Raw genomic sequence first — 24,913 nt, 5'->3', positions numbered from 1 at the left:
CGGGAAGTTTCCCTGTAAGGTCTTTGTCCAATCCGCCCCTGCGGACATCTCTCTACATCATCATACAGCGCATCACCTGCTGAAGACTGCATCCGGGTTTTTTCTGTTTGCTTGCTTCTATGCTTTTTTGTGTTTTTTTTTTTTTTGTTTGTTTGTTGTTTTAGTTTCATTGCCCAGGGATACAACAGAAAGCCGCCCTCCGGGTACAGTTCTATCAAAAGCAGACATAGCGTGGACAGAAGTGGAGCAATGTCTCAGGGAAGAAATGGTTAAAAACACTGGGAAAATGTGCACCATGAACAAAGAGAATTGTGTCCAGGATAAAACAGGTTTATAATAATTATTATTATTATTATTATTATTATTATTATTATTACTACCATGTCTCCCAAGCGTTCCTCTATTGGAGGGACAGTCCCTCTTCTTGCTTCAAGTCCTTCTTTTCTCCTAAAATGTTCTTTTGACCTGAGAAATAAATGTGCATTAGGCTACATGCTCACGACCGTATGTGTTTTGTGGTCCGCAAATTGAGGATCCGCAAAAAAAACTAACTGATGACATCCGTATGCCATCCGTTTTTTTTTTGCGGATCCATTGTAACAATGCTTAAAACGGACATGAATAGGACATGTTATATTTTTTTTGCGGGGCTACGGAACGGACATACGGATGCGGATAGCACACGGTGTGCTGTCCGTATTTTTTGTGGAACCATTGAAATGAATGGGTCCGCATCCTATCCGCAAAAAAGAAAAAGAACGGACATGGAAACAAAATACGTTCGTGTGCATGAGGCCTTAATAAACTTACTAAACTGTCCCAGAAACATCTGCCTGGTTCCTACCTGTATATTAGACCACAACTTATATATTTTTTTATATATAAATTTATATATTATTTTATTATTTGGTCCTTAAAATGTCTAGAATCGGGTGATTTTTGTACTGATATTTAAAGGGGTATTACAAGGAAAAGAAAACCTGGTTAGTATATGGCGGCAGGCAGTTTCCATGTTTTATGCAGGGAATTTTTATTCGCATGAACTATGGGAACATTCTCTTGTGTTTTAAACAGAATAATACTGGAATATTTGGGGGCTGCTGTTTATACAATTCAGTATTTTATATAACGCCCCCCAAAAGCAAAACCCAGCTCTCTTATCGTGTGTGTTTAGTACATTCCCCTTCGTATAACAGCTCTGGAGCACCTTTTTTAAAAAAAAAACTATATATTGTGATGTTCCTCTGTTATTCATCCTGGAAATGTATGGATAAACTAACAAATTACCATTTTCCTCCTCCATTGCGTGTATCTTAACAAACCCTGAGGCTGCAAACATGCAGAGCGCAGTGCAGCTCTTGAGACTACGGCTGAGTACTATGCAGCAAGCTGTACGGGCCACAGCTGCATCCTAGTAACTAATTAGATATTAAATATTATTATAATTATATTATTTTAGACTGTGAAAGCAAGAAATTCAGAAAACTTATGTGCAATGCTGAGACCCTCCAGAAGTATAATCTGTGTGCTGATATTAGCAGCTCTTTAGGAATCACGATTATTAGGGTGCCTGTCCCTTTAAAATATAGTTGCAAGTGTTTTTCACGAGGATCAAACATGCTGTAGCTCCTGCCAAGCTGACGACCCCTAGTGTCCACATAGGGTACTGCAGGCCGCGGAACTGAGTGCGGATGCATTTGTTTCCGGCAGGGCTGTTTATCGCGGCGCACACACTGTGCTGTGTGCTGGAAGGAGGGGGGTGGTTGTGTCGCCGACAAAATGACCTCCAATTACGTGAGTAAATATGAGCCGACACTTTCTATGGGGTCATAGGTGGTGAAGAGACAGCTGGCTCCGCCGTAGCCAGGGCTTGCTGAGACTTCTGGTTCCTCCACGGTTGTAGACTGTGGAGTGTAGGAAGGATATATGTAATTGTGTTCACCACCTATTATGGAATCTTAGCCTCACATGAACCCATCTCCCAGGACCCATAATTAAAGGGGTTGTCCAGCATTAAAGGGGTTGTCCAGCATTGATGAAATATTAAAGACAGGAAAGAAACAATCACCCACCTTTTCAAAGTCCTCCAGCCTGTGACCGCTGCAGCCTATCACTGGCCTCAGCAGTCTTATGTATACGAATGGCGCGTCACTGCTGAGCCTCATAGTTTCTTATATTAAAGGGGTTGTCCACCTTTTATTAAGTGATGGCCTATCCTCGTCTGATCGGCAGGTGTCCGACACCCCGCACCCCCACAATCGGGTGTTCGAAAATATCTCCAGTGCCAGAAGCAGACCGCATTGTCTACTTTGTATTGGACTGAGCTCGCCGCCGCCGCAGAGCGGCTTCCATGGACTGAATGGGGGAAGGGGGGGGGGGGGGTAACGAACCCCTGCCGTTTAGCTAATGATGGATTTATCCTGAACCCCCGCCATCAGCTGTTCGAAGAGGCTGGCGTTTTGTGAGTGCTGCGGTCTCTTCCTAGGCCAGTGACGTCACCGTACATTGGTCACACGACCCAGTTGCAGCTCAGTCCCATTCAAGTCAATGGGGTGGAACTGCAATACCAAGCACTGCCACTATACGATGTACGGCGCTGTGCTTGGGCGGCTGCGGAGCTCAGCAGAGCACCGGAGATCACCGCAGCTTCCCGAAACAGCTGATCGACAAGGGTGGCGGGACTCTGACCCCCGCCGATGTGATAAGGATGACTGATCAATCCCTGCATAAAGCCTTAAGCCTCATTCACACCTCTGTGTTCCACGGACAGCGCACGTCCCCATTCATTTTAATGTGTGTATTCAGACATCCGGGTTTTAGCACGGTCCGTTTTTTTTTTTTTAGCATGAATGTATGCTCTTTGTCCGTTCACTGATCCAGCACGCTTATGATAGTCTATGGGTCCGTGAAAACCACAGATGCCATCCGTGTTTCACGGATCATTAGGAAGGGATGCTTTGAAAATTATTTTTCAGCTGTTCATTGTCAGTGAAACACGGATGACACACGGACAGCAAAAAACGGACACGCTGACCACACACGGATCCTTCACGGGCAGCTTTGCAGATGCATCACTGACCACCTTTTCACGGATTTGAGCACGGACGTGTGAATGAGGCTTAATTCACACATCAGTGATTGTGAGCCAAACCCAGGACTGGAGCCTCCACAGACATCAGGTAGAAGGGAAAGATCTGCGCCTGTTCTGTGTTTAGAGCCAAATCTACATCACTGACCGAACACTGACTGTGTGAATCAAGCCTCATTCACACGTCTGTGTCCGTGCTCAAATCCGTGAAAAGGTGGTCAGTGATGCTGCATCCGTGAAGTATCTGTGTTGGATCCGTGTGTCAGTTTTTTGCTGTCCGTGTTGCATCCGTGTTTCACTGACAATGAACGGCTGAAAAATTATTTTCAAAGCATCTCTTCTTAATGATCTGTGTAACACGGACCCATAGACTATAATGGGCGTGATGGATCCGTGAACACGGACAACATAGAGTATGCATCCGTGCTAAAAACACGAATCCACGGACCGTGGTAACACTGATGTGTGAATACACACATTAAAATGAATGGGGACGTGTGCTGTCCGCGGAGAACGCGCACAGCACATGTCCGTGAAACACTGACGTCTGCATGAGTATTAAGGCATAACCCCTCTAATAAAAGGCGGACAACCGTTTTAACATGTTGTGTCGATGTGTGCAAAATTAAAATGTGTTTTGACCATTTTAAAGAGGACCCATCACCGCTCCTGACGTCGGTTTTAGTGACTTCACGCATCCCCCGTGTAATAACCATTCTGGAGCATTAATTCTTATGTCTCTATGTTGTGCCATTCCTTTATTATTCCTACTAGAAGTTTACAAATAAATTACCAGCAGTCTGCAGTAAGGGTACAGATGGGTGTTAGGGTTCATGCGCACAAACCTATATTTCTTTTTCCCGCATCTGAACGGCACAGCGCAGGCGTGAGATTTACCATGCACTCAGGGCCGGCAGGAGGATGCGAGCGCTGCCTGGCCCTGTCAATCAAGACTTGGAGGGAGGCTAATTTTCATATTATAAATGTTACAATTATGGAGTAACGGGGGCATAGATAAAAGTAGGACTAGACTAGTTAGGTCCAGCTGACATTAGCACATCTCTAATGTCAGCTAGCTTAATAGGGTTAATTCTGGTGACAGAATCCCTTTAAACTAATGTATCCCCTTCATGTGACTTATTGTACAGCTATCACATTGACTGCGCAGGCGCAACACACGTACATTGTTGGTCTGCAGCCAGACCAGGATCACGTACACAATGTACGGCACGTAATCCAGGACGTGCGAGGAGGCGAATTACACCAGGGAGGGCAGAGCATAAAACGTGGTGTGAACCCACCCTTAGTTGGGCGGCAGTAGATACGGATATGGTGACCTTCGACCTCCAATTTATTAACTATGGGCTGTAGTGGCAAATTATTTTCTTTATACTCTTGTTGCATAATTACATGAAAGAGTTAATGCTGAACCTTTTTTTCTTCATGTATCTTGCAGGCTCGACGCTATGATGAATATGACTCTGATTTCAGTGATGAGGAAGGAAACGCTGAGAAACATGTCAAGAAAAAACAGTAAGTTTACAAGGGAAACAATACTGATGTTACGGAGTATGTAAAGCATGGGGGGGACCAGTCAGTGTCCCCCTTTATGAGCCAGAGTGGTGGAGCATCTCCGCATCGGTGTGATCATGTATTACTTGGTTGCCCATTGTCTTTAATATTCCCATATTAGAAATGTATGCCATAAATGTCTGATAGATGCATGCTCCACCTCTGGGACCAGGTGTTACCTCCAGAATGCTTGTCTCCCGACTGCGAGGTGGCTGCAAGACCCAGGCAGAGCATGCACCTCCCATAGTAGTGAATGGAGAGAGTCGCAGATGTGGGATATTGTCTGACTGTATTCGTGGCTGCCTTTTCAAGGTGGGACAGGGCCCCCTGTTCTGCAGAATGGCAGGACCCTCATCTATCCGATATTTAAAGGCTATGCACACCTTTGGAGGCAATTTTTGTTTGATTGCATTTTACTTATTTTTGGCTAAAGATCATATTTTCAATTGGCCTTTATTAAAAATATTGAGCCATTCTGTCACAAAGGGTTAACAGTTTTTTTTTTTTTTAATTGTGTGACTGGTTCTTTCACTTTGTGCCGGGCAGCAAATAGCCCTTAAGAGGTCATACACTATTTAAGCCACATACTTATCAGTAAGATAAGAACTTAGTGTTTATAAGGTCAGAGAGCAGAGATCAGGAGTCTGTCTGCTCCCCAAATGACGGAAAAGACTGAAAATCCATAAGCAGCTACTACAGTATCTCAGCCCTGTACAGAAAAAAGGATTCCACATTGTTAATGAAGACCAATTGAAAAAATTATTTTCAGCTCAAAATAAGTACAATGCAATGATTAAAAAAAATTGTCCCTAAAGGTATACATAGCCTTTAACCTGTTCAGGACACAGGGCGGACTGGTACGTCCTATGTATTTCCGATCACCGCGGCTTGGCGGGCGGTGATCGGAACCCGGTGCCTGCTCAAATCATTGAGTAGGCACCTTGGCTAAATGCAAGGGGGGGTCCCGTGACACCCCCCCCGTGTCGGCGATCGCCGCAAACCGCAGGTCAATTCAGACCTGCGGTTTGCGGCTTTTCACTGTTGCGGTGGCGGCGGTGCCATCGGGTCCCCATGCGGCTGTAGGGAGGACCCGATGGCATGGAAGGCAGCGCGGGATGCCTTCCTGAGGCATCGCCGCTGCCTTCCTGTGACGTGCCTGTGAGATCCAGCCCCCTGGATTTCACAGGCCGGAAGCTGTATGAGTAATACACACAGTATTACTCATACAGCCAATGCATTCCAATACAGAAGTATTGGAATGCATTGTAAAAGAGATTAGACCCCCAAAAGTTGAAATCCCAAAGTGGGACAAAAAATTAAGTAAAAAAAAAGTTGAAAAAATAAAGTTTTCCCCCCAAAAAATTAAAAGTTTCAATTAAAAATAAAAACGTCATTTTCCCCAAATAAAGTTAGGTATCACCGCGTCCGTATCGACCGGCTCTATAAACATATCACATGACCTAACCCCTCAGATGAACACCGTAAAAAATAGAAACTGTGCTAAATAAACCATTTTTTTGTCAGCTTACATCACAAAAAGTAAAACGGCAAGCAATCAAAAAGGCGTTTGCCCACCAAAATAGTACCAATCTAATCGTCACCTCATCCCGCAAAAAATGAGCCCCTACCTGAGACAATCGCCCCAAAAAATAAAAAAACTATGGAATCCTGTATGCTATTATCTGCTGACCATACATTGTGACATCATAATGGAATCCTGGATACTATTATCTGCTGACAATACATTGTGACATCATAATGGAACCCTGCATACTATTATCTACTGACAATACATTGTGACATCATAATGGAATCCTGCATACTATTATCTGCTGACCATACATTGTGACATCATAATGGAATCCTGAATCCTATTATCTGCTGACCATCCATTGTGACATCATAATGGAATCCTGGATACTATTATCTGCTGAACATACATTGTGACATCATAATGGAATCCTGGATACTAGGGATCGACCGATATTGATTTTTTAGGGCCGATACCGATACCGATAATTTGTGAACTTTCAGGCCGATAGCCGATAATTTATACCGATATTCTGGGAATTTTCATTTTTGAGAAAAAAAAAAATTCCTACACAAATCTGCTGAAAATTAATATGTTTATTGTTAATGTGTATTTTTTTTTGTTTATTGTTAATGTGTATTTTTTTTTTATAAATCTTTTTCATTTATACTTAATATTTTTGTGTTTTTTTTTTACTAACTTTTAACCCCCTTAGGGACTAGAACCCTTGTCCTATTCCCCCTGATAGATCTCTATCAGGGTGAATAGGACACCCCCCCCGCTCACACTGTCCCTGCTGCTCTGTGCTCAGCAGCATGGAGCTGAACATGGCAGCCAGGGCTTCAATAGCGTCCTGGCTGCCATGGCAACCGATCGGAGCCCCAGGCTTACACAGCTGGGGCTCCGATCGGAGGAGCAGGGGAGAGGGGATCCTGTGGCCACTGCCACCAATGATTAATACTGGGGGGGGGGGGGGGGGGGGGCGCACTGCGCCACCAATGTTTTTACTATTGGCCGGGATGGGGGTGGGGGGCGCACTGCGCCACCAATGATTAATACTGGGGGGGGGGGGCGCACTGCGCCACCAATGAAGATAAGTCTCTCAATCATTCATATACAGGAGGCGGGAGCTGGCTGCAGAATCACATAGCCGGCTCCCGACCTCTATCAGCGGTAGCTGCGATCCGCGGCACCTGAGGAGTTAACTACCGCGGACCGCAGCTATTGCTCATAGAGGTCGGGAGCCGGCTATGTGATTCTGCAGCCAGCTCCCGCCTCCTGTATATATGAATGAATGAAAGGCTTATCTTCATTGGTGGCGCAGCGGCCACAGCCCCGCCCCTCCTCTTATGTTCTATCCCCTCATTAGCGGCAGCAGCAGCACAGGGGGAGGAGACACGGCTTCCTTCTCCCCTGTGCTGTGGAGGGAACACAGAGAGCGCTGTCAGCAGCGCGTTCTGTGTTCCCCATACGTTATCGGTATATCGGCAAAATAGATGCCGATACCGATAACGTTCAAAATCCTCAATATCGGCCGATAATATCGGCCAAACCGATAATCTGTCGATCCCTACTGGATACTATCACCTGCTGAACATACATTGTGACATCATAATGGAATCCTGGATACTATCACCTGCTTATCATCCATTGTGACATCATAATGGTACCCTGGATGCTATTAAATGCTGACAATACATTGTGACATCATAATGGAATCCTGGATATTATTATATGCTGATAATACATTGTGACATCATAATGGAATCCTGCATACTATCATCTTATTACCATACATTGTGACATCATAATGGAACCCTGGATACTAATAAATGCTGACAATACATTGTGACATCATAATGGAACCCTGGATATTATTATATGCTGATAATACATTGTGACATCATAATGGAATCCTGAATACTATCACCTTCTGACCATACATTGTGACATCATAATGGAAACCTGAATACTATTATCTGCTGACCATCCATTGTGACATCATAATGGAATCCTGGATACATTATGACATCATAATGTAATCCTAGATACTATCATCTAATTACTATACATTGTGATATCATAATGGAATCCTGGATAGTATTATCTGCTGACCATCCATTGTGACATCATAATGGAATCCTAGATACTATCACCTGCTGACCATACATTGTGACATCATAATAGAACCCTAGATACCATCATCTGCTGACAATACATTGTGACATCATAATGTAATCCTAGATACTATCAACTGCTGACCATATGATGTCACAATGTATGTTCAGCATTTAATAGTATCCAGGGTTCCATTATGATGTCACAATGTATTGTCAGCAGATAATAGTATCCAGGGTTGCATTATGATGTCACAATGTATGGTCAGCAGATATTAGTGTTCAGGATTCCATTATGATGTCACAATGTATGGTCAGCAGGTGATAGTATCTAGGATTACATTATGATATCACAATGTATAATAATTAAATGATAGTATCTAGGATTACATACATGGAGGTGATGGGGGGGGGGGGTCAGTGGTTACATACATGGAGGTGATGGGGGGGGGGTCAGTGATTACATACATGGAGGTGATGGGGGGGGGGTCAGTGATTACATACATGGAGGTGATGGGGGGGGGGGGTCAGTGATTACATAGATGGAGGTGATGGGGGGGGTCAGTGATTACATAGATGGAGGTGATGGGGGGGGGGGGGGTCAGTGATTACATACATGGAGGTGATGGGGGGGGGGGGGGGGGTCAGTGATTACACACATGGAGGTGATGGGGGGGGGTCAGTGATTACATACATGGAGGTGATGGGGGGGGGGGTCAGTGATTACATACATGGAGGTGATGGGGGGGGGGGCAGGGATTACATACATGGAGGTGATGGGGGGGGGGTCAGTGATTACATACATGGAGGTGATGGGGGGGGGGGGTCAGTGATTACATACATGGAGGTGATGGGGGGGGGGCGGTCAGTGATTACATACATGGAGGTGATGGGGGGGGGGTCAGTGATTACATACATGGAGGTGATGGGGGGGGGGGTCAGTGATTACATACATGGAGGTGATGGGGGGGGGGGGTCAGTGATTACATACATGGAGGTGATGGGGGGGGGTCAGTGATTACATACATGGAGGTGATGGGTGGGGGGGGTCAGTGATTACATACACAGAAGTAATAAATGTTGGTGATGAGCTTCCTTCTACATTTATGTGATACCATCCGCGCCTCCATTTGCCCCATTTACGCAGGTTTGTTCCTCTTTCATATACAACAGTCAAATCCTAATAGACCATTTTTAGAATAATGCAGGATAAGAAGCTAAACTTTCAGTTAAACTGGACAGTTGCCATATGGACAAATATGACATTTCCACCTATTTTGAGAACGGGCGTCCCCCGACCCCTGTCTCTCGCGCTCCCTGTCAGGGTAGAGGGGGGCAGTGTATGTGCGGCTCTCTCCATACACTTCTATGGAAGGTCCAGTAATGGCATGCTCAGCTATCCGAGAGCCATGCCTGCGCGGCCCCCTCTCCACTCTGACGGGTTAGAGGGCCCTCATTCTTGCAACAGTTTTTTTTTTTTTTATGATTCTTTATTTTTCCTTTATGTTGTGCAGACGTTTCAGACATCCGCAGAAACTATAACCATCGTGTGTTACGCTTTGGAAGCATCACAGGAGCTGAAAATGTGAAGCCAGGTTCCCTCTAAATGGTTTTATGTTGTATTTCAGAAGAAAAGATGATGAGGAATTGCTTAGAAAGCCTTTCCAAAAGGACAGACGTGGGAAGGTGGCGCACAGACAGGTCGCGGAGCAGGAATGGGACAGGTACGGCGCCAGCCTCTTCTGGTCTGTCACTCATTTATTGCAGGTCATTTACTAACTGATGTCTCTTCCTCTTTCCAAAAAGGGAGGAAGCTCGAAACCAGCGTTTCCATCTCATCTCTATGGACGCCGTATCCTTTGTCAGCCGTCCTGGGGACTCTAATTATTACTTCCACAGGCTTTATTCCACCTTCCACCCCCGAGATGTGACTGGGGGATAAACTGATGTTAATTAGAGGATATGCTGCTCAAGATTATGTAGCAGAAATTGCAGATGAAGGAGATGTTGCGTCGTAAATAATTAAAAGGACTAGCAATTAAATCCTGAGCCACAATGTAATAAATGTCCAGGAAGAGTCTGATTCTGTGGTCTGGATTTACCATTTTGAACGTTCCCCTATGACAGTGGTGGCGAACCCTTGGCACGGCTGCCAGCAATCCGAGCCCTCTCTGTGGGCAGCTGCGGCCTGGAAAAAGTCTGTGGTGTGCCGACATGGCTTAGACTTCTCCTGCCATTCATCAGCGCAGGGCGCACTATGAACGGCACAGGCAGTGCACTGAATGTAGGCAGGTTATTATAGCTACATGATAACGTACATGGAAGAGATACTGTATTGGACTGTAGTATACAGGTGTCGTGTTGGCACTTTGCGATAAATAAGTGGGTTTTGGGTTACAGTTTGGGCACTCGGTCACTAAAAGGTTCATCATCACTGTCCTATGGCGTGTAGTAATGTTTGGGTTTTTTATATTTATTGCCGTTGTCATTTATGGTTTTGCATTTACTACACTGCTCAAAAAAATAAAGGGAACACAAAAATAACACATCCTAGATCTGAATTAATTAAATATTCTTCTGAAATACTTTGTTCTTTACATAGTTGAATGTGCTGACAACAAAATCACACAAAAATAAAAAAATGGAAATTTGGAGTCACCCTCAAAATTAAAGTGGAAAAACACACTACAGGCTGATCCAACTTTGATGTAATGTCCTTAAAACAAGTCAAAATGAGGCTCAGTAGTGTGTGTGGCCTCCACGTGCCTGTATGACCTCCCTACAACGCCTGTGCATGCTCCTGATGAGGTGGCGGACGGTCTCCTGAGGGATCTCCTCCCAGACCTGGACTAAAGCATCTGCCAACTCCTGGACAGTCTGTGGTGCAACGTGACATTGGTGGATAGAGCGAGACATGATGTCCCAGATGTGCTCAATTGGATTCAGGTCTGGGGAACGGGCGGGCCAGTCCATAGCATCAATGCCTTCGTCTTGCAGGAACTGCTGACACACTCCAGCCACATGAGGTCTAGCATTGTCTTGCATTAGGAGGAACCCAGGGCCAACCGCACCAGCATATGGTCTCACAAGGGGTCTGAGGATCTCATCTTGGTACCTAATGGCAGTCCGGCTACGTCTGGCGAGCACATGGAGGGCTGTGCGGCCCTCCAAAGAAATGCCACCCCACACCATTACTGACCCAATGCCAAACCGGTCATGCTGGAGGATGTTGCAGGCAGCAGAACGTTCTCCACGGCGTCTCCAGACTCTGTCACGTCTGTCACATGTGCTCAGTGTGAACCTGCTTTCATCTGTGAAGAGCACAGGGCGCCAGTGGCGAATTTGCCAATCTTGGTGTTCTCTGGCAAATGCCAAACGTCCTGCACGGTGTTGGGCTGTAAGCCCAACCCCCACCTGTGGACGTCGGGCCCTCATATCACCCTCATGGAGTCTGTTTCTGACCGTTTGAGCAGACACATGCACATTTGTGGCCTGCTGGAGGTCATTTTGCAGGGCTCTGGCAGTGCTCCTCCTGTTCCTCCTTGCACAAAGGCGGAGGTAGCGGTCCTGCTGCTGGGTTGTTGCCCTCCTACGGCCTCCTCCACGTCTCCTGATGTACTGGCCTGTCTCCTGGTAGCGCCTCCATGCTCTGGACACAACGCTGACAGACACAGCAAACCTTCTTGCCACAGCTCGCATTGATGTGCCATCCTGGATAAGCTGCACTACCTGAGCCACTTGTGTGGGTTGTAGACTCCGTCTCATGCTACCACTAGAGTGAAAGCACCGCCAGCATTCAAAAGTGACCAAAACATCAGCCAGGAAGCATAGGAACTGAGAAGTGGTCAGTGGTAACCACCTGCAGAACCACTCCTTTATTAGGGGTGTCTTGCTAATTGCCTATAATTTCCACCTGTTGTCTATCCCATTTGCACAACAGCATGTGAAATTGATTGTCACTCAGTGTTGCTTCCTAAGTGGACAGTTTGATTTCACAGAAGTGTGATTGGCTTGGAGTTACATTGTGTTGTTTAAGTGTTCCCTTTATTTTTTTGAGCAGTGTATTATGGATCCAGAATAATTTATTCATGTCTTACCCATTATTTATATGGCGCCAAAATATTCTGGGATTAGTTAACTAGGACCTGATGGTTCAGGGACATCTATTTATTTTTTATGAACTGTGCTTTGTGCTGTTCCTCTGTTATTGTTCCTGGAATATATAAATACATTGACCATGTACTTGCCCCCCCCCACTGACAAGTAAAATGGTTGTCAGTTCAGTCATACATTCCAGGATGAATAACAGAGGAACAGCACAATGCAGAGGTCCAATTAATGATGTCCCATCATTTCTTTAATTAAAGGGGTTGTCTGGTTCCTGATATTGATGACCTATTTTAAGTGATCATCACTGATCGTACACTGTGTAAAAAAGCGGCCTTAACCACCTCAGCCCCCAGGGCTTAAACACCCTGAAAGACCAGGCCACTTTTTACACTTCTGACCTACACTACTTTCACCATTTATTGCTCGGTCATGCAACTTACCACCCAAATGAATTTTACCTCCTTTTCTTCTCACTAATAGAGCTTTCATTTGGTGGTATTTCATTGCTGCTGACATTTTTACTTTTTTTGTTATTAATCGAAATTTAACGATTTTTTTTGCAAAAAAATGACATTTTTCACTTTCAGTTGTAAAATTTTGCAAAAAAAATGACATCCATATATAAATTTTGCTCTAAATTTATTGTTCTACATGTCTTTGATAAAAAAAAATGTTTGGGTAAAAAAAAAAAATGGTTTGGGTAAAAGTTATAGCGTTTACAAACTATGGTACAAAAATGTGAATTTCCGCTTTTTGAAGCAGCTCTGACTTTCCGAGCACCTGTCATGTTTCCTGAGGTTCTACAATGCCCAGACAGTACAAACACCCCACAAATGACCCCATTTCGGAAAGTACACACCCTAAGGTATTCGCTGATGGGCATAGTGAGTTCATAGAACTTTTTATTTTTTGTTACAAGTTAGCGGAAAATGATGATTTTTTTTTTTTTTTTTTCTTACAAAGTCTCATATTCCACTAACTTGTGACAAAAAATAAAAACTTCCATGAACTCACTATGCCCATCACGAAATACCTTGGGGTCTCTTCTTTCCAAAATGGGGTCACTTGTGGGGTAGTTATACTGCCCTTGCATTCTAGGGGCCCAAATGTGTGGTAAGGAGTTTGAAATCAAATTCTGTAAAAACTGACCAGTGAAATCCGAAAGGTGCTCTTTGGAATGTGGGCCCCTTTGCCCACCTAGGCTGCAAAAAGTGTCACACATCTGGTATCTCCGTATTCAGTAGAAGTTGGGGAATGTGTTTTGGGGTGTCATTTTACATATACCCATGCTGGGTGAGATAAATATCTTGGTCAAATGCCAACTTTGTATAAAAAAATGGGAAAAGTTGTCTTTTGCCAAGATATTTCTCTCACCCAGCATGGGTATATGTAAAAGACACCCCAAAACACATTCCCCAACTTCTCCTGAATACGGAGATACCAGATGTGTGACACTTTTTTGCAGCCTAGGTGGGCAAAGGGGCCCATATTCCAAAGAGCACCTTTCGGATTTCACTCGTCATTTTTTACAGAATTTGATTTCAAACTCCTTACCACACATTTGGGCCCCTAGAATGCCAGGGCAGTATAACTACCCCACAAGTGACCCCATTTTGGAAAGAAGAGACCCCAAGGTATTCGCTGATGGGCATAGTGAGTTCATGGAAGTTTTTATTTTTTGTCACAAGTTAGTGGAATATGAGACTTTGTATGAAAAAAAAAAAAATATAAAAAAAATCATCATTTTCCACTAACTTGTGACAAAAAATAAAAAATTCTAGGAACTCGCCATGCCCCTCACGGAATACCTTGGGGTGTCTTCTTTCCAAAATGGGGTCACTTGTGGGGTAGTTATACTGCCCTGGCATTTTCCAGGGGCCCTAATGTGTGGTAAGTAGGTAAATGACCAGTGAAATCCAAAAGGTGCTCTTTGGAATATGGGCCCCTTTGCCCACCTAGGCTGCAAAAAAGTGCCACACATGTGGTATCTCCGTACTCAGGAGAAGTTGGGGAATGTGTTTTGGGGTGTCTTTTTACATATACCCATGCTGGGTGAGAGAAATATCTTGGCAAAAGACAACTTTTCCCATTTTTTTATACAAAGTTGGCATTTGACCAAGATATTTATCTCACCCAGCATGGGTATATGTAAAATGACACCCCAAAACACATTCCCCACCTTCTCCTGAGTACGGAGATACCAGATGTGTGACACTTTTTTGCAGCCTAGATGGGCAAAGGGGCCCAAATTCCTTTTAGGAGGGCATTTTTAGACATTTGGATACCAGACTTCTTCTCACGCTTTGGGGCCCCTAGAATGCCAGGGCAGTATAAATACCCCACATGTGACCCCATTTTGGAAAGAAGACACCCCAAGGTATTCAATGAGGGGCATGGCGAGTTCATAGAAATTTTTTTTTTTTTGGCACAAGTTAGCGGAAATTGATATTTTTTATTTTTTTCTCACAAAGTCTCCCGTTCCGCTAACTTGGGACAAAAATTTCAATCTTTCATGGACTCAATATGCCCCTCACGGAATACCTGGGGGTGTCTTCTTTCCGAAATGGGGTCACATGTGGGGTATTTATACTGCCCTGGCATTCTAGGGGCCCTAAAGCGTGAGAAGAAGTCTGGAATATAAATGTCTAAAAAATTTTACGCATTTGGTTTCCGTGAGGGGTATGGTGAGTTCATGTGAGATTTAATTTTTTGTCACAAGTTAGTGGAATATGAGACTTTGTAAGAAAAAAAAATAATAATTCCGCTAACTTGGGCCAAAAAAATGTCTGAATGGAGCCTTACAGGGGGGTGATCAATGACAGGGGGGTTGATCAATGACAGGGGGGTTGATCAATGACAGGGGGTTGATCAATGACAGGGGGGTGATCAATGACAGGGGGGGTGATCAATGACAGGGGGGGTGATCAATGACAGGGGGGGTGATCAATGACAGGGGGGGTGATCAATGACAGGGGGGTGATCAATGACAGGGGGGTGATCAGGGAGTCTATATGGGGTGATAACCACAGTCATTGATCACGCCCGTGTAAGGCTTCATTCAGACGTCCGGATGCGTTTTGCGGATCCGATCCATCTATCAGTGGATCCGTAAAAATCATGCGGACGTCTGAATGGAGCTTTACAGGGGGGTAATCAATGACAGGGGGGTGATCAGGGAGTCTATATGGGGTGATAACCACAGTCATTGATCATGCCCCTGTAAGGCTTCATTCAGACGTCCGGATGCGTTTTGCGGATCCGATCCATCTATCAGTGGATCCGTAAAAATCATGCGGACGTCTGAATGGAGCTTTACAGGGGGGTGATCAATGACAGGGGGGTAATCAATGACAGGGGGGTGATCAGGGAGTCTATATGGGGTGATCACCACAGTCATTGATCACGCCCCTGTAAGGCTTCATTCAGACGTCCGGATGCGTTTTGCGGATCCGATCCATCTATCAGTGGATCCGTAAAAATCATGCGGACGTCTGAATGGAGCTTTACAGGGGGGTAATCAATGACAGGGGGGTGATCAGGGAGTCTATATGGGGTGATAACCACAGTCATTGATCATGCCCCTGTAAGGCTTCATTCAGACGTCCGGATGCGTTTTGCGGATCCGATCCATCTATCAGTGGATCCGTAAAAATCATGCGGACATCTGAATGGAGCTTTACAGGGGGGTGATCAGGGAGTCTATATGGGGTGATCACCACAGTCATTGATCATGCCCCTGTAAGGCTTCATTCAGACGTCCGGATGCGTTTTGCGGATCCGATCCATCTATCAGTGGATCCGTAAAAATCATGCGGACGTCTGAATGGAGCTTTACAGGGGGGTAATCAATGACAGGGGGGTGATCAATGACAGGGGGGTGATCAGGGAGTCTATATGGGGTGATAACCACAGTCATTGATCATGCCCCTGTAAGGCTTCATTCAGACGTCCGGATGCGTTTTGCGGATCCGATCCATCTATCAGTGGATCCGTAAAAATCATGCGGACATCTGAATGGAGCTTTACAGGGGGTTGATCAATGACAGGGGGGTAATCAATGACAGGGGGGTGATCAGGGAGTCTATATGGGGTGATCAGGGGTGATTAGGGGTGATCAGGGGCTAATAAGGGGTTAATAAGTGACGGGGGGGGGGGGTGTAGTGTAGTGTAGTGGTGCTTGGTGGGACTTTACTGAGCTACCTGTGTCCTCTGGTGGTCGATCCAAACAAATGGGACCACCAGAGGACCAGGTAGCAGGTATATTAGACGCTGTTATCAAAACAGCGTCTAATATACCTGTTAGGGGTTAAAAAAAACACATCTCCAGCCTGCCAGCGAACGATCGCCGCTGGCAGGCTGGAGATCAACTCTCTTACCTTCCGTTCCTGTGAGCGCGCGCGCCTGTGTGCGCGCGTTCACAGGAAATCTCGCGAGAGGACGCGCCGGCGCGTCCAGGAGGAATGAATCAACCACCTCCAGGACGCGTCTGTGCGTACAGCGGTCCGGAGGTGGTTAAAGGGGTTGTCTCACTTCAGCAAGTGGCATTTATCATGTAGAGAAAGTTAATACAAGGCACCTACTAATGTATTGTGATTGTACATGTTGCCTCCTTTGCTGGCTTGATTAATTTTTCCATCACATTATACACTGCCCGTTTCCAGGGGTTGGGACCACCCTGCAATCCAGGAGTGGTGGTCGTGCTTGTAGACTATAGACAAATGCATCGGCCTCTCTGGTAGCCAGGACTGTGGGAGCGTACATGGGCTGGTGCTTTTTCCTATAGCGTGCAAGCACGGCCATCACTGATGGATAGCAGGGTGGTCGTGACCATGGAAACGAGCAGTGTATAATGCATAGGAAAAATGAATCCAGCCAGCAAAGGAAGCAATATGGACAATCGCAATACATTAGTAAGGGCCTGGTATTAACTTTCTCTACATGATAAATGTTATTTGCTGAAGCGACACAACCCCTTTTAAGGTGCTATTACACTGCGCCAATTAGCAAACAATAATTGGGACTCATGGAGGGGAAGAGCTTCATTTACATGCAGCGATCGCCTCCACAGTATGAGGAAGAGTGGTCATTATTGCCATTGCTTGTCCTCATACAGCTGCATTGTTTCTGGGCAGCAGATCACGGTTTAGACTGCACGACCTGCTGCATGGAAACGATGATTTGAGGCGTTCACTCCAAAGATAATTTCACCCGATGAACGATCGTTCATACCTGAGCTACCTGACAATTGGGCAGTCTAAATACTTTCACACTGGCGTTTTGGTTTCCGTTTGTGACATCCGTTCAGGGCTCTCACAGGCGGTCCAAAACGGATCAGTTTTGCCCTAATGCATTCTGAATGGAAAAGGATCCGCTCAGAATGCATCAGTTTGCCTCCGATCAGTTTCCATTCTGCCCTGGAGGCGGACACCAAAACACTGCCTAAAGCGTTTTGCTGTCTGCTTGACAAAACTGAGCCAAACGGATCCGTCCTGGCACACAATGTAAGTCAATGGGGACGGATCCGTTTTCTCTGGCACAATAGAAAACTGATCCGTCTCCCATTGACTTTCAATGGAGTTCATGATGGATCCGTCTTGGCTATGTTACAGATAATACAAACGGATCCGTTCATGACAGATGCATGCGGTTGTATTATTGTAACTGATCCGTTTTTGCAGATCCGTGACGGATCCGCCCAAAACACGAGTGTGAAAGTGACAGTGGCACCTGCTAACATGACGTTATCTTCCAGGGGTCCGTCACTACACATGATGGCGAATTGTTCAGTCTAATGATTTCCCATCTGGACTGCTTCGCCTTCTGTCTCCGGCAGGTTTTCTGTCCGGCGTTATGCAGCCGCCTTCTGCTTTTAGTCGAATGACCTGCAAATAGATTCCGTAAAAATGTGCTTTTGGTTTGTTACATAAAAAAAAAAAATGACATCATATCCTGTTATTAAATAATGTTCTCCGAACAGGATGATCTCATCGGTGGCCTGGGATCACTCAGTGTTTCATGTCACTGCCAAGCTAGCAAGGCAGAAAACATCAAAAAGCAAGTTTTTTTATCTGGATCGGCTGCCCACCATGTAGTGTAGTCTAGTAGAGCTTGGAAAGCATCTCAAGCTGGGACATGTGAGCTCTTTAGTCCTTTTGTTGTTTTTTTTGGTGCGGATGTTTTACTTTCTGAAAAAATGAAAATGTTCTACAATTTTCCAATATACTTTTTGCATCCATTCTTCTCGGCGTTCAAGATGTCGTCTTGCGGTCATTCATTTGAAAGCTATTTGCAGGAGGTATAGCTCTGCCCTGGTCATGTGGCGGATGCACATCTGCACCTACGTGACCATCCAGAGGTGAACAGTGAAGGTTCTCGTTCAATGACTGCAAGCAGAGAGCTTGAAAATAGCGAGGAATCAATACACAAAGTATATCAGGAAAAACAGATTTCATATATATAAAGTATATCGCCCATTTTAACCTTTGAAATCATCCACCATAGTTGACTTTTTGGTTTGTCTTTCTTTTTTTTTTTTTCTTTCATGCATTGGCCATGCGTCTGACCCCCTAATTCTATGGATTGACATATAATGCTGAAAAATACTGATTAAAATGTTTTCCAGATTTCTTTTTGAAGCATAATTGTTTCCACAGGGCTGAAATAGACCGCTGGTTTTATTAATAGAAGGTAGTTTGGAATTTCTGGGAATTTTCACCATGTAGAGCAGGAAATGCTGGAGAAAGCCCTATGGACGGTATCAGTGCGCTGTGCATAGGACATGTAGAACCTGTTCACACATTTAGGATTCTGGCTACTGTCATGCGCCAGTTCTGCCTCTCTAGTGCATGGAAGTGTTTCTTTTTTTCTTTCCCCCACACGTATGGAATAATGAACGCATTGCAGATTTTTGGGCTAAAAAGCCGCCGATTGTACGTCAATGTAGCTAATCCATGTTCAAATACTTACAAATTACAAATCAACCGCAGAAATTCAACAGTGGTTTTCACAGAAATCCGAGGTGGAATTGGCAGATCCTTACAGTATTTTTGTTTCTATTTTGCATACGCGCCGTCATATGCATTAAAATGAAGCAGTGACAGGTGCCCAATGGTGACATCCATCACCCTTATAGGCCTCATGCACACGACCATATTATTGTTGTGCATCCGCTCTGCATTTTTTACAGATCGGATGCGGACCCATTCATTTCAATGGGGCCACAAAAAATGCGGACAGCACACGGTCCGTAAGTACGCGCGACAGTCTTGCAAAAAAAAATAAAAAATTAGATATATATAACATGTCATATACTTGTGTATTTTGTGGACAAAGGTTGGATATTTCTAAAGAAGGGGAAAGGAAAATGGAGGCATGTGCACGGACAGTAATCATCTTGCGTATTTCCACGGTATTCGTAAACGGCGCACTGTTGTGTGCATGAGGCCTTAGGCTGTAATAGCATCCGTTTAATGTATACGTTAGCGTTTCGTACCATATCTGTTAAATTAATGTTATTGTAACCTGTGAGTAAAGATGCCACAGGCAGTATGCTGACCAGACTTCCCCCATCGGACCCCTGTTAGTATGTAGGTTGGGAGAGTTTTTGGACATACACATTAAACTGTGAATTGTGCCTTTTAACATAATTGATGTTTTTAGAGATCACAAGCTGGATTCTAAAACGGAAACATAAAGACCACTCCTGCCGTAATGCTCCATCCTTCTCATGCGTTTCTGACTCCCACTCTCTCCTCCGTCTTGTATTCAGGATTAACCCCCTGCAGTTTAGTAGATTTCTTAACCTCAAGCCTTTAAGTTTGCCAGACATCAGAAATTTGTGAATGACTACATTCTGTATTATGGAGGAAAACTACAAGACTTCCAGCTGCCCAAGTAAGTGCATGACATTGGTCCTAGAATGGTACATACCGGTACATCTTCAGTGATGGCATCCATTTATATATCTGCTGTTTCATCATCATGCAATAGATCTCCATCCAGATTTGAAGATGTACGTGTTTGCTAACGGTCTTGATTTAAAAAAAAATACAGGACAGTGTGTTATAGTTATAGACGACAAACGATCCCTGCGCATTGTGATCCTGCAGTTATGTTTTACCGCCGTTATCTGCTGCGACTTCTACTGTCTGTAGGTTGACAATAAGGGTCCATTCACACGTCCGCAGTGTTTTGTGGATCCGCAAAACACCGGGCCCGCACCCCAATAGAAATGCCTATTCTTGTCCGCAGCTGCGGACAAGAATAGGACATGTTCTATTTTTTTGCGGAGCCGCGGACCGGAAATGCGGATGCGGACAGCACACTGTGTGCTGTCCGCATCTTTTCCGTCCCCATTGAAAATGAATGGGTCTGCACCCATTCCGCATAATTGCGGAACGGATCCGGACCCAAAGTGCGGACGTCTGATTGGAGCCTAATGGTGGATTTACACGTGCTGGTAGTCGGGCAGATTATCGGGGACGAATGTTTCTGCGAACACTTGTTCCCGACAGTTTGTCCGTCTAAAGGTGCAGTCGATCATCCGATGAATGAACCAGCGAGCTGTCGTTTGTGCAGGCAAGTAAATTGGACATTTCCGGACAGCAGATCGTGCTATCTAAATGGCGATCTGCTGCCCAGAAACAATGCAGCTGTATGGGGACGAGCGCTTCACCCCCACTGAACGAGCATTGCTTCCCGATAATCAGCAGCTCCTCAGCATGTGTAAATCCCCCATAGGAGGGGGCATGGAGTGCAGTCAGGTTATAGCTCCTGTATTGTGCTGATGGTGCCTTCGGGGCTGTCGGGCTACTACAGATTGCACAGGCTTGTACATGAAGCAATTCCAAAAAGGTGGTAGGGGTATACAAATGGGCAGGGCTCCAGCTAATTTGGGGCATTTCTCGCCAGGACAGTCCAAGGATTTGCGATTTTAAATGTTGGTATTTAGGGAATAGCTTGATATTCTGGTGAGGACTGGAGTCTTCCTTAATTAAGGAGTCATTTAGACCCCCTGGTGGATAGTCAGTGCCACAGATAAGCTTGGAAGTTGCCTACCACGGGTGTTCACCCTGGACCTACATTGCTTTTGACACTTTTTAGGCTAGTCTTACACTGTGTTCAGTCCAGAAAACACGTTCCGTGTGGGAGCAGTATTTCCTGGACAGAACGCTGCTCCTCTGAAGGGAACTCCCAGCCTCGTAGTGATGTTTGATGCTGTGAATTCCCATCTGTCCGCGGGTCTACTGTACTGTAGTCCTGTAATGCGCTGACTACAGTTCAATAGACCTGTGGTGAGACGGGAATTCACATCATAAATCACTACGAGGCTGGGAGTTCACTTCAGAGGAGCAGCGTTCTGTCCAGGAAATATTGCTCCCACACTTCTTGATTATGGTTGTGTGAAACTGGCCTTAAAAAAAACTAGGGGTACGGCCACGTTCAGGTTTTTAGATTTGGTTTTTGAAGCCAACACCAGAAGTGGACGTGATGTAGTGTTTCATTTTAAGAGCCACTCCTGATTTTGCTTCAAAAAACCTGAACATGGTGCGGATACAGCACTAGTATATTTTACTTCAGTGTTTTCCACGAGAAGATTACTTCTGGTCTCCAATCAGGGATGGACGGGGGTTTAGGGATCTGGAACTGCTGCAAATGAAAAAAAAAAATCAGAGCAGCAATTCCAGATGTTCTTCTTCTTTTCTTCTTTCAGCAGCAAAAGGTCAAATCGCAGTGCTGGTGCCCCACAAGTCCCAGCAAGCCAACAAGCAGCACAGAGAAGGACAGAACCTCTCTGCACGCAGTCACCAGCTAGAATGGCTGCCTGCATGCAGGTTTAGCCCTTTCCAGTGCTGCTATAGCGCTGCCATTGGCTGGAGCATTGTTCCAGCCAATCGCAGCGAGGGGACACCAGACACTGGTGTACCCTGCTTGACCTCGGGTGGAGACTGGTGCGGACTAGTTCAGCACCAGTCACCCCTCCCCTGTACAACCCCCCTGCAGCTCCATGAATGGTTAAAAAACCATCCGGAGCTGTGATTGGCCAGTCTGCAGAAACCGGCTAATGGCAGCGATCAGGGCTGCAGGGGGGTGGAAAAACCCTCCTGTGCCCGTAGGAAAGATGGCTGCCTGCTGTGCAGAGCAGCCATAGTACCCCGGTCACCGAACGATTTCACTCAGGGACCGGGTGTACACAGCACCATACAGCTACAGCGCTGGGATTTCTGACTCACTTTCCAGCGCCATTCCTGTACGGTGCTGGTATCCTACGGGTTAACAAGCACAGAACCTGTTGTTTTCATTATGAACCCGTCTGCTGTACTTTACTGTATTTGCTTTGTTCTCTTTCCATGGCAGGGGGAATCGTAAGACAGACTTAGACGTTATACGAGAAAATCACAGGTTTCTTTGGCAAGAGGAAGATGAAGAAGACATGACTTGGTGAGTCGTGGAATATTCTGCTCACGTTCACATCAGATTTTGCATGAGGCCTTAGCGCTGCATGCTAATCACTGTTCTTCCTGTCACAATTACAGACTCTATTCTAAGTACTCATGCACATGACCGTGTTTTTTGTCCACATCCAATCCACATTTTTTTGCTGGTCGGATACGGAACCCATCGACTTCAATAGGGCCGCAAAAGCTCTACTAACATGCTAGTTGTAATAGCATCATGCATTCCCCATGTAATAACCATTCTGGAGCATCTGTTCTTATGGCTCTGTTGTGCCATTCCTCTATTATTTCTACTAGACGTTTTGAATGAATTACTAGCAGTCTGCAGTAAGGGTACAGAGGGGCGGTAACCAGTTGGGGGCGTGTACCTGCACAGTCTGACTCTATCCAACCAGTGCTGCCATTTTCAGACTGTGCGGGTACCCCCCCCAACTGGTTACCTCCCCTCTGTACCCTTACTGCAGACTGCTAGTAATTCATTCATAACTTCTAGTAGATTCCGTCAACATCACTCCACGTCTGCCTTGGCGGACCCTGGGTCTGTGGGAATCAACATCCTGTTGACTGACATCATGTGACCGTTGCAGACAATGACTGGCTGCATTGGTGACCCGGCAGTGAACTTGTGACATACTGCATGGATGACAGGTCACCGCTTCAACCAGTCATTTGCAGTCATGTGATGCCAGTCAACAGGATGTTGATTTCCAGAGACCTGCAGATGAAGAGCGATGCAGCTGGGATCCAGTGGCAGGGGCCCAGTAAATATGGACCCTACTGCTGGTCCAACCACTCTGAATAGGTCTGTTAAAAAAGTTTAGTCTTGGATAATCCCTTTAAGGATGGACACATCTGTACGTCTCATGTGTGCACTTATACCCTTTTCTCATGTGTGCAAGTATACCCTCATGTGTGCTTATATGCAAGCAAACATGAGAGGTACAGATGTGACCACCCTTAAAGGGGTTATCCAAGACTGAACTTTTTTTTTTTACACACCTTCTATAGGTCATCAATATCAGATCAGCACAGGACTGACCACCTGCGCCCCCACTAATCAGCTGTATGAAGAGAATGCAGTGCTCCTGCGTGTGCTGAATTCTTTTCCCTGTTTACCTGCTCGCTGTCGACATTGCAGCAGCAAGCAGGTGTAATTGCAGCTCCTCCATCCCATTCACTTCAAGTGTAACTACAATTGCTCTGTCCCATTCAAGTGAATGGGATGGATCCCCTGTAATTACACTGCTCGCCACTGTAATGTCGATGAAGAGCAGGTAAACGAGAGAACGCAGTGCTCACAGGAGTGCCGTGGTGTCTTCAAACAGCTGATTGACGGTGCATGGGGAGTCGGACCACAGCCTAGGTCATCAATATGGGGAAAGCAGAAAACCCCTTTAAAGAAGACTTTTCACCACTCCTGACCTGCCTGTTTTATTAGCTGAATGCATTCCCCATGTAATAACAATTCTGGAGCATCTATACCTATGACTCTATGTTGTGCCATCCCTTTATTATTTCTACTAGAAGTTATGAATGAATTGCTAGCAGTATGCAGTAAGGGTACAGAGGGGCGGTAACCAGTTGGGGGTGTGTACCTGCACAGTCTGAAAATGGCAACACTGATTGGATAGAGTCTGTGCAGGTACACCCCCCCAACTGGTTACCGGCCCTCTGTACCCTTACTGCAGACTGCTAGTAATTCATTCATAACGTCTAGTAGAAATAATAAAGGAATGGCACAACATAGAGACATAAGAACAGATGCTCCAGAACTGTTATTACATGGGGAATGCATGAAGCTATTAAAACAGGCAGGTCAGGAGAGGTGAAAGGTCCTCTTTAATGCTAAATAAACCCTTTATATCAACGTGTGTGGACATTATATCAACGTGTGTGGACATTTTCTTTTCTCAGCCAAATCAAGGTTTTGTTATGCTCATAGGGAGAAGAGAATTGCAAAGAAGTATCATGATAAATTATTTAAAGAATATTGTATAGCGGATCTCAGCAGATACAAGGAAAACAAGGTGTGTGGAGT

The 24,913-nt window shown here is 45.3% G+C and overlaps 1 protein-coding gene across 1 annotated transcript in view; it reads left to right on the top strand.

Annotated features, from left to right (window-relative positions):
- The first annotated feature begins 1,701 nt into the window (after positions 1 to 1,701).
- LOC121004871 (protein FRA10AC1) overlaps positions 1,702 to 24,913 on the top strand; it is a 58,808-nt gene continuing 35,596 nt past the window's right edge. The window contains exons 1-7 of the mRNA XM_040437280.1: positions 1,702 to 1,794; positions 4,545 to 4,621; positions 9,937 to 10,032; positions 10,115 to 10,160; positions 20,235 to 20,311; positions 22,775 to 22,858; positions 24,818 to 24,902. Coding sequence (XP_040293214.1) covers positions 1,780 to 1,794; positions 4,545 to 4,621; positions 9,937 to 10,032; positions 10,115 to 10,160; positions 20,235 to 20,311; positions 22,775 to 22,858; positions 24,818 to 24,902 — 480 coding nt within the window. The 5' untranslated portion in view covers positions 1,702 to 1,779. The remainder of the gene's footprint in view (positions 1,795 to 4,544; positions 4,622 to 9,936; positions 10,033 to 10,114; positions 10,161 to 20,234; positions 20,312 to 22,774; positions 22,859 to 24,817; positions 24,903 to 24,913) is intronic.

The sequence above is a fragment of the Bufo bufo genome, chromosome 6, assembly GCF_905171765.1.
Source record: "Bufo bufo chromosome 6, aBufBuf1.1, whole genome shotgun sequence".
Classification (NCBI taxonomy): domain Eukaryota; kingdom Metazoa; phylum Chordata; class Amphibia; order Anura; family Bufonidae; genus Bufo; species Bufo bufo.
This window is presented reverse-complemented; position numbering and strand designations above follow the sequence as displayed.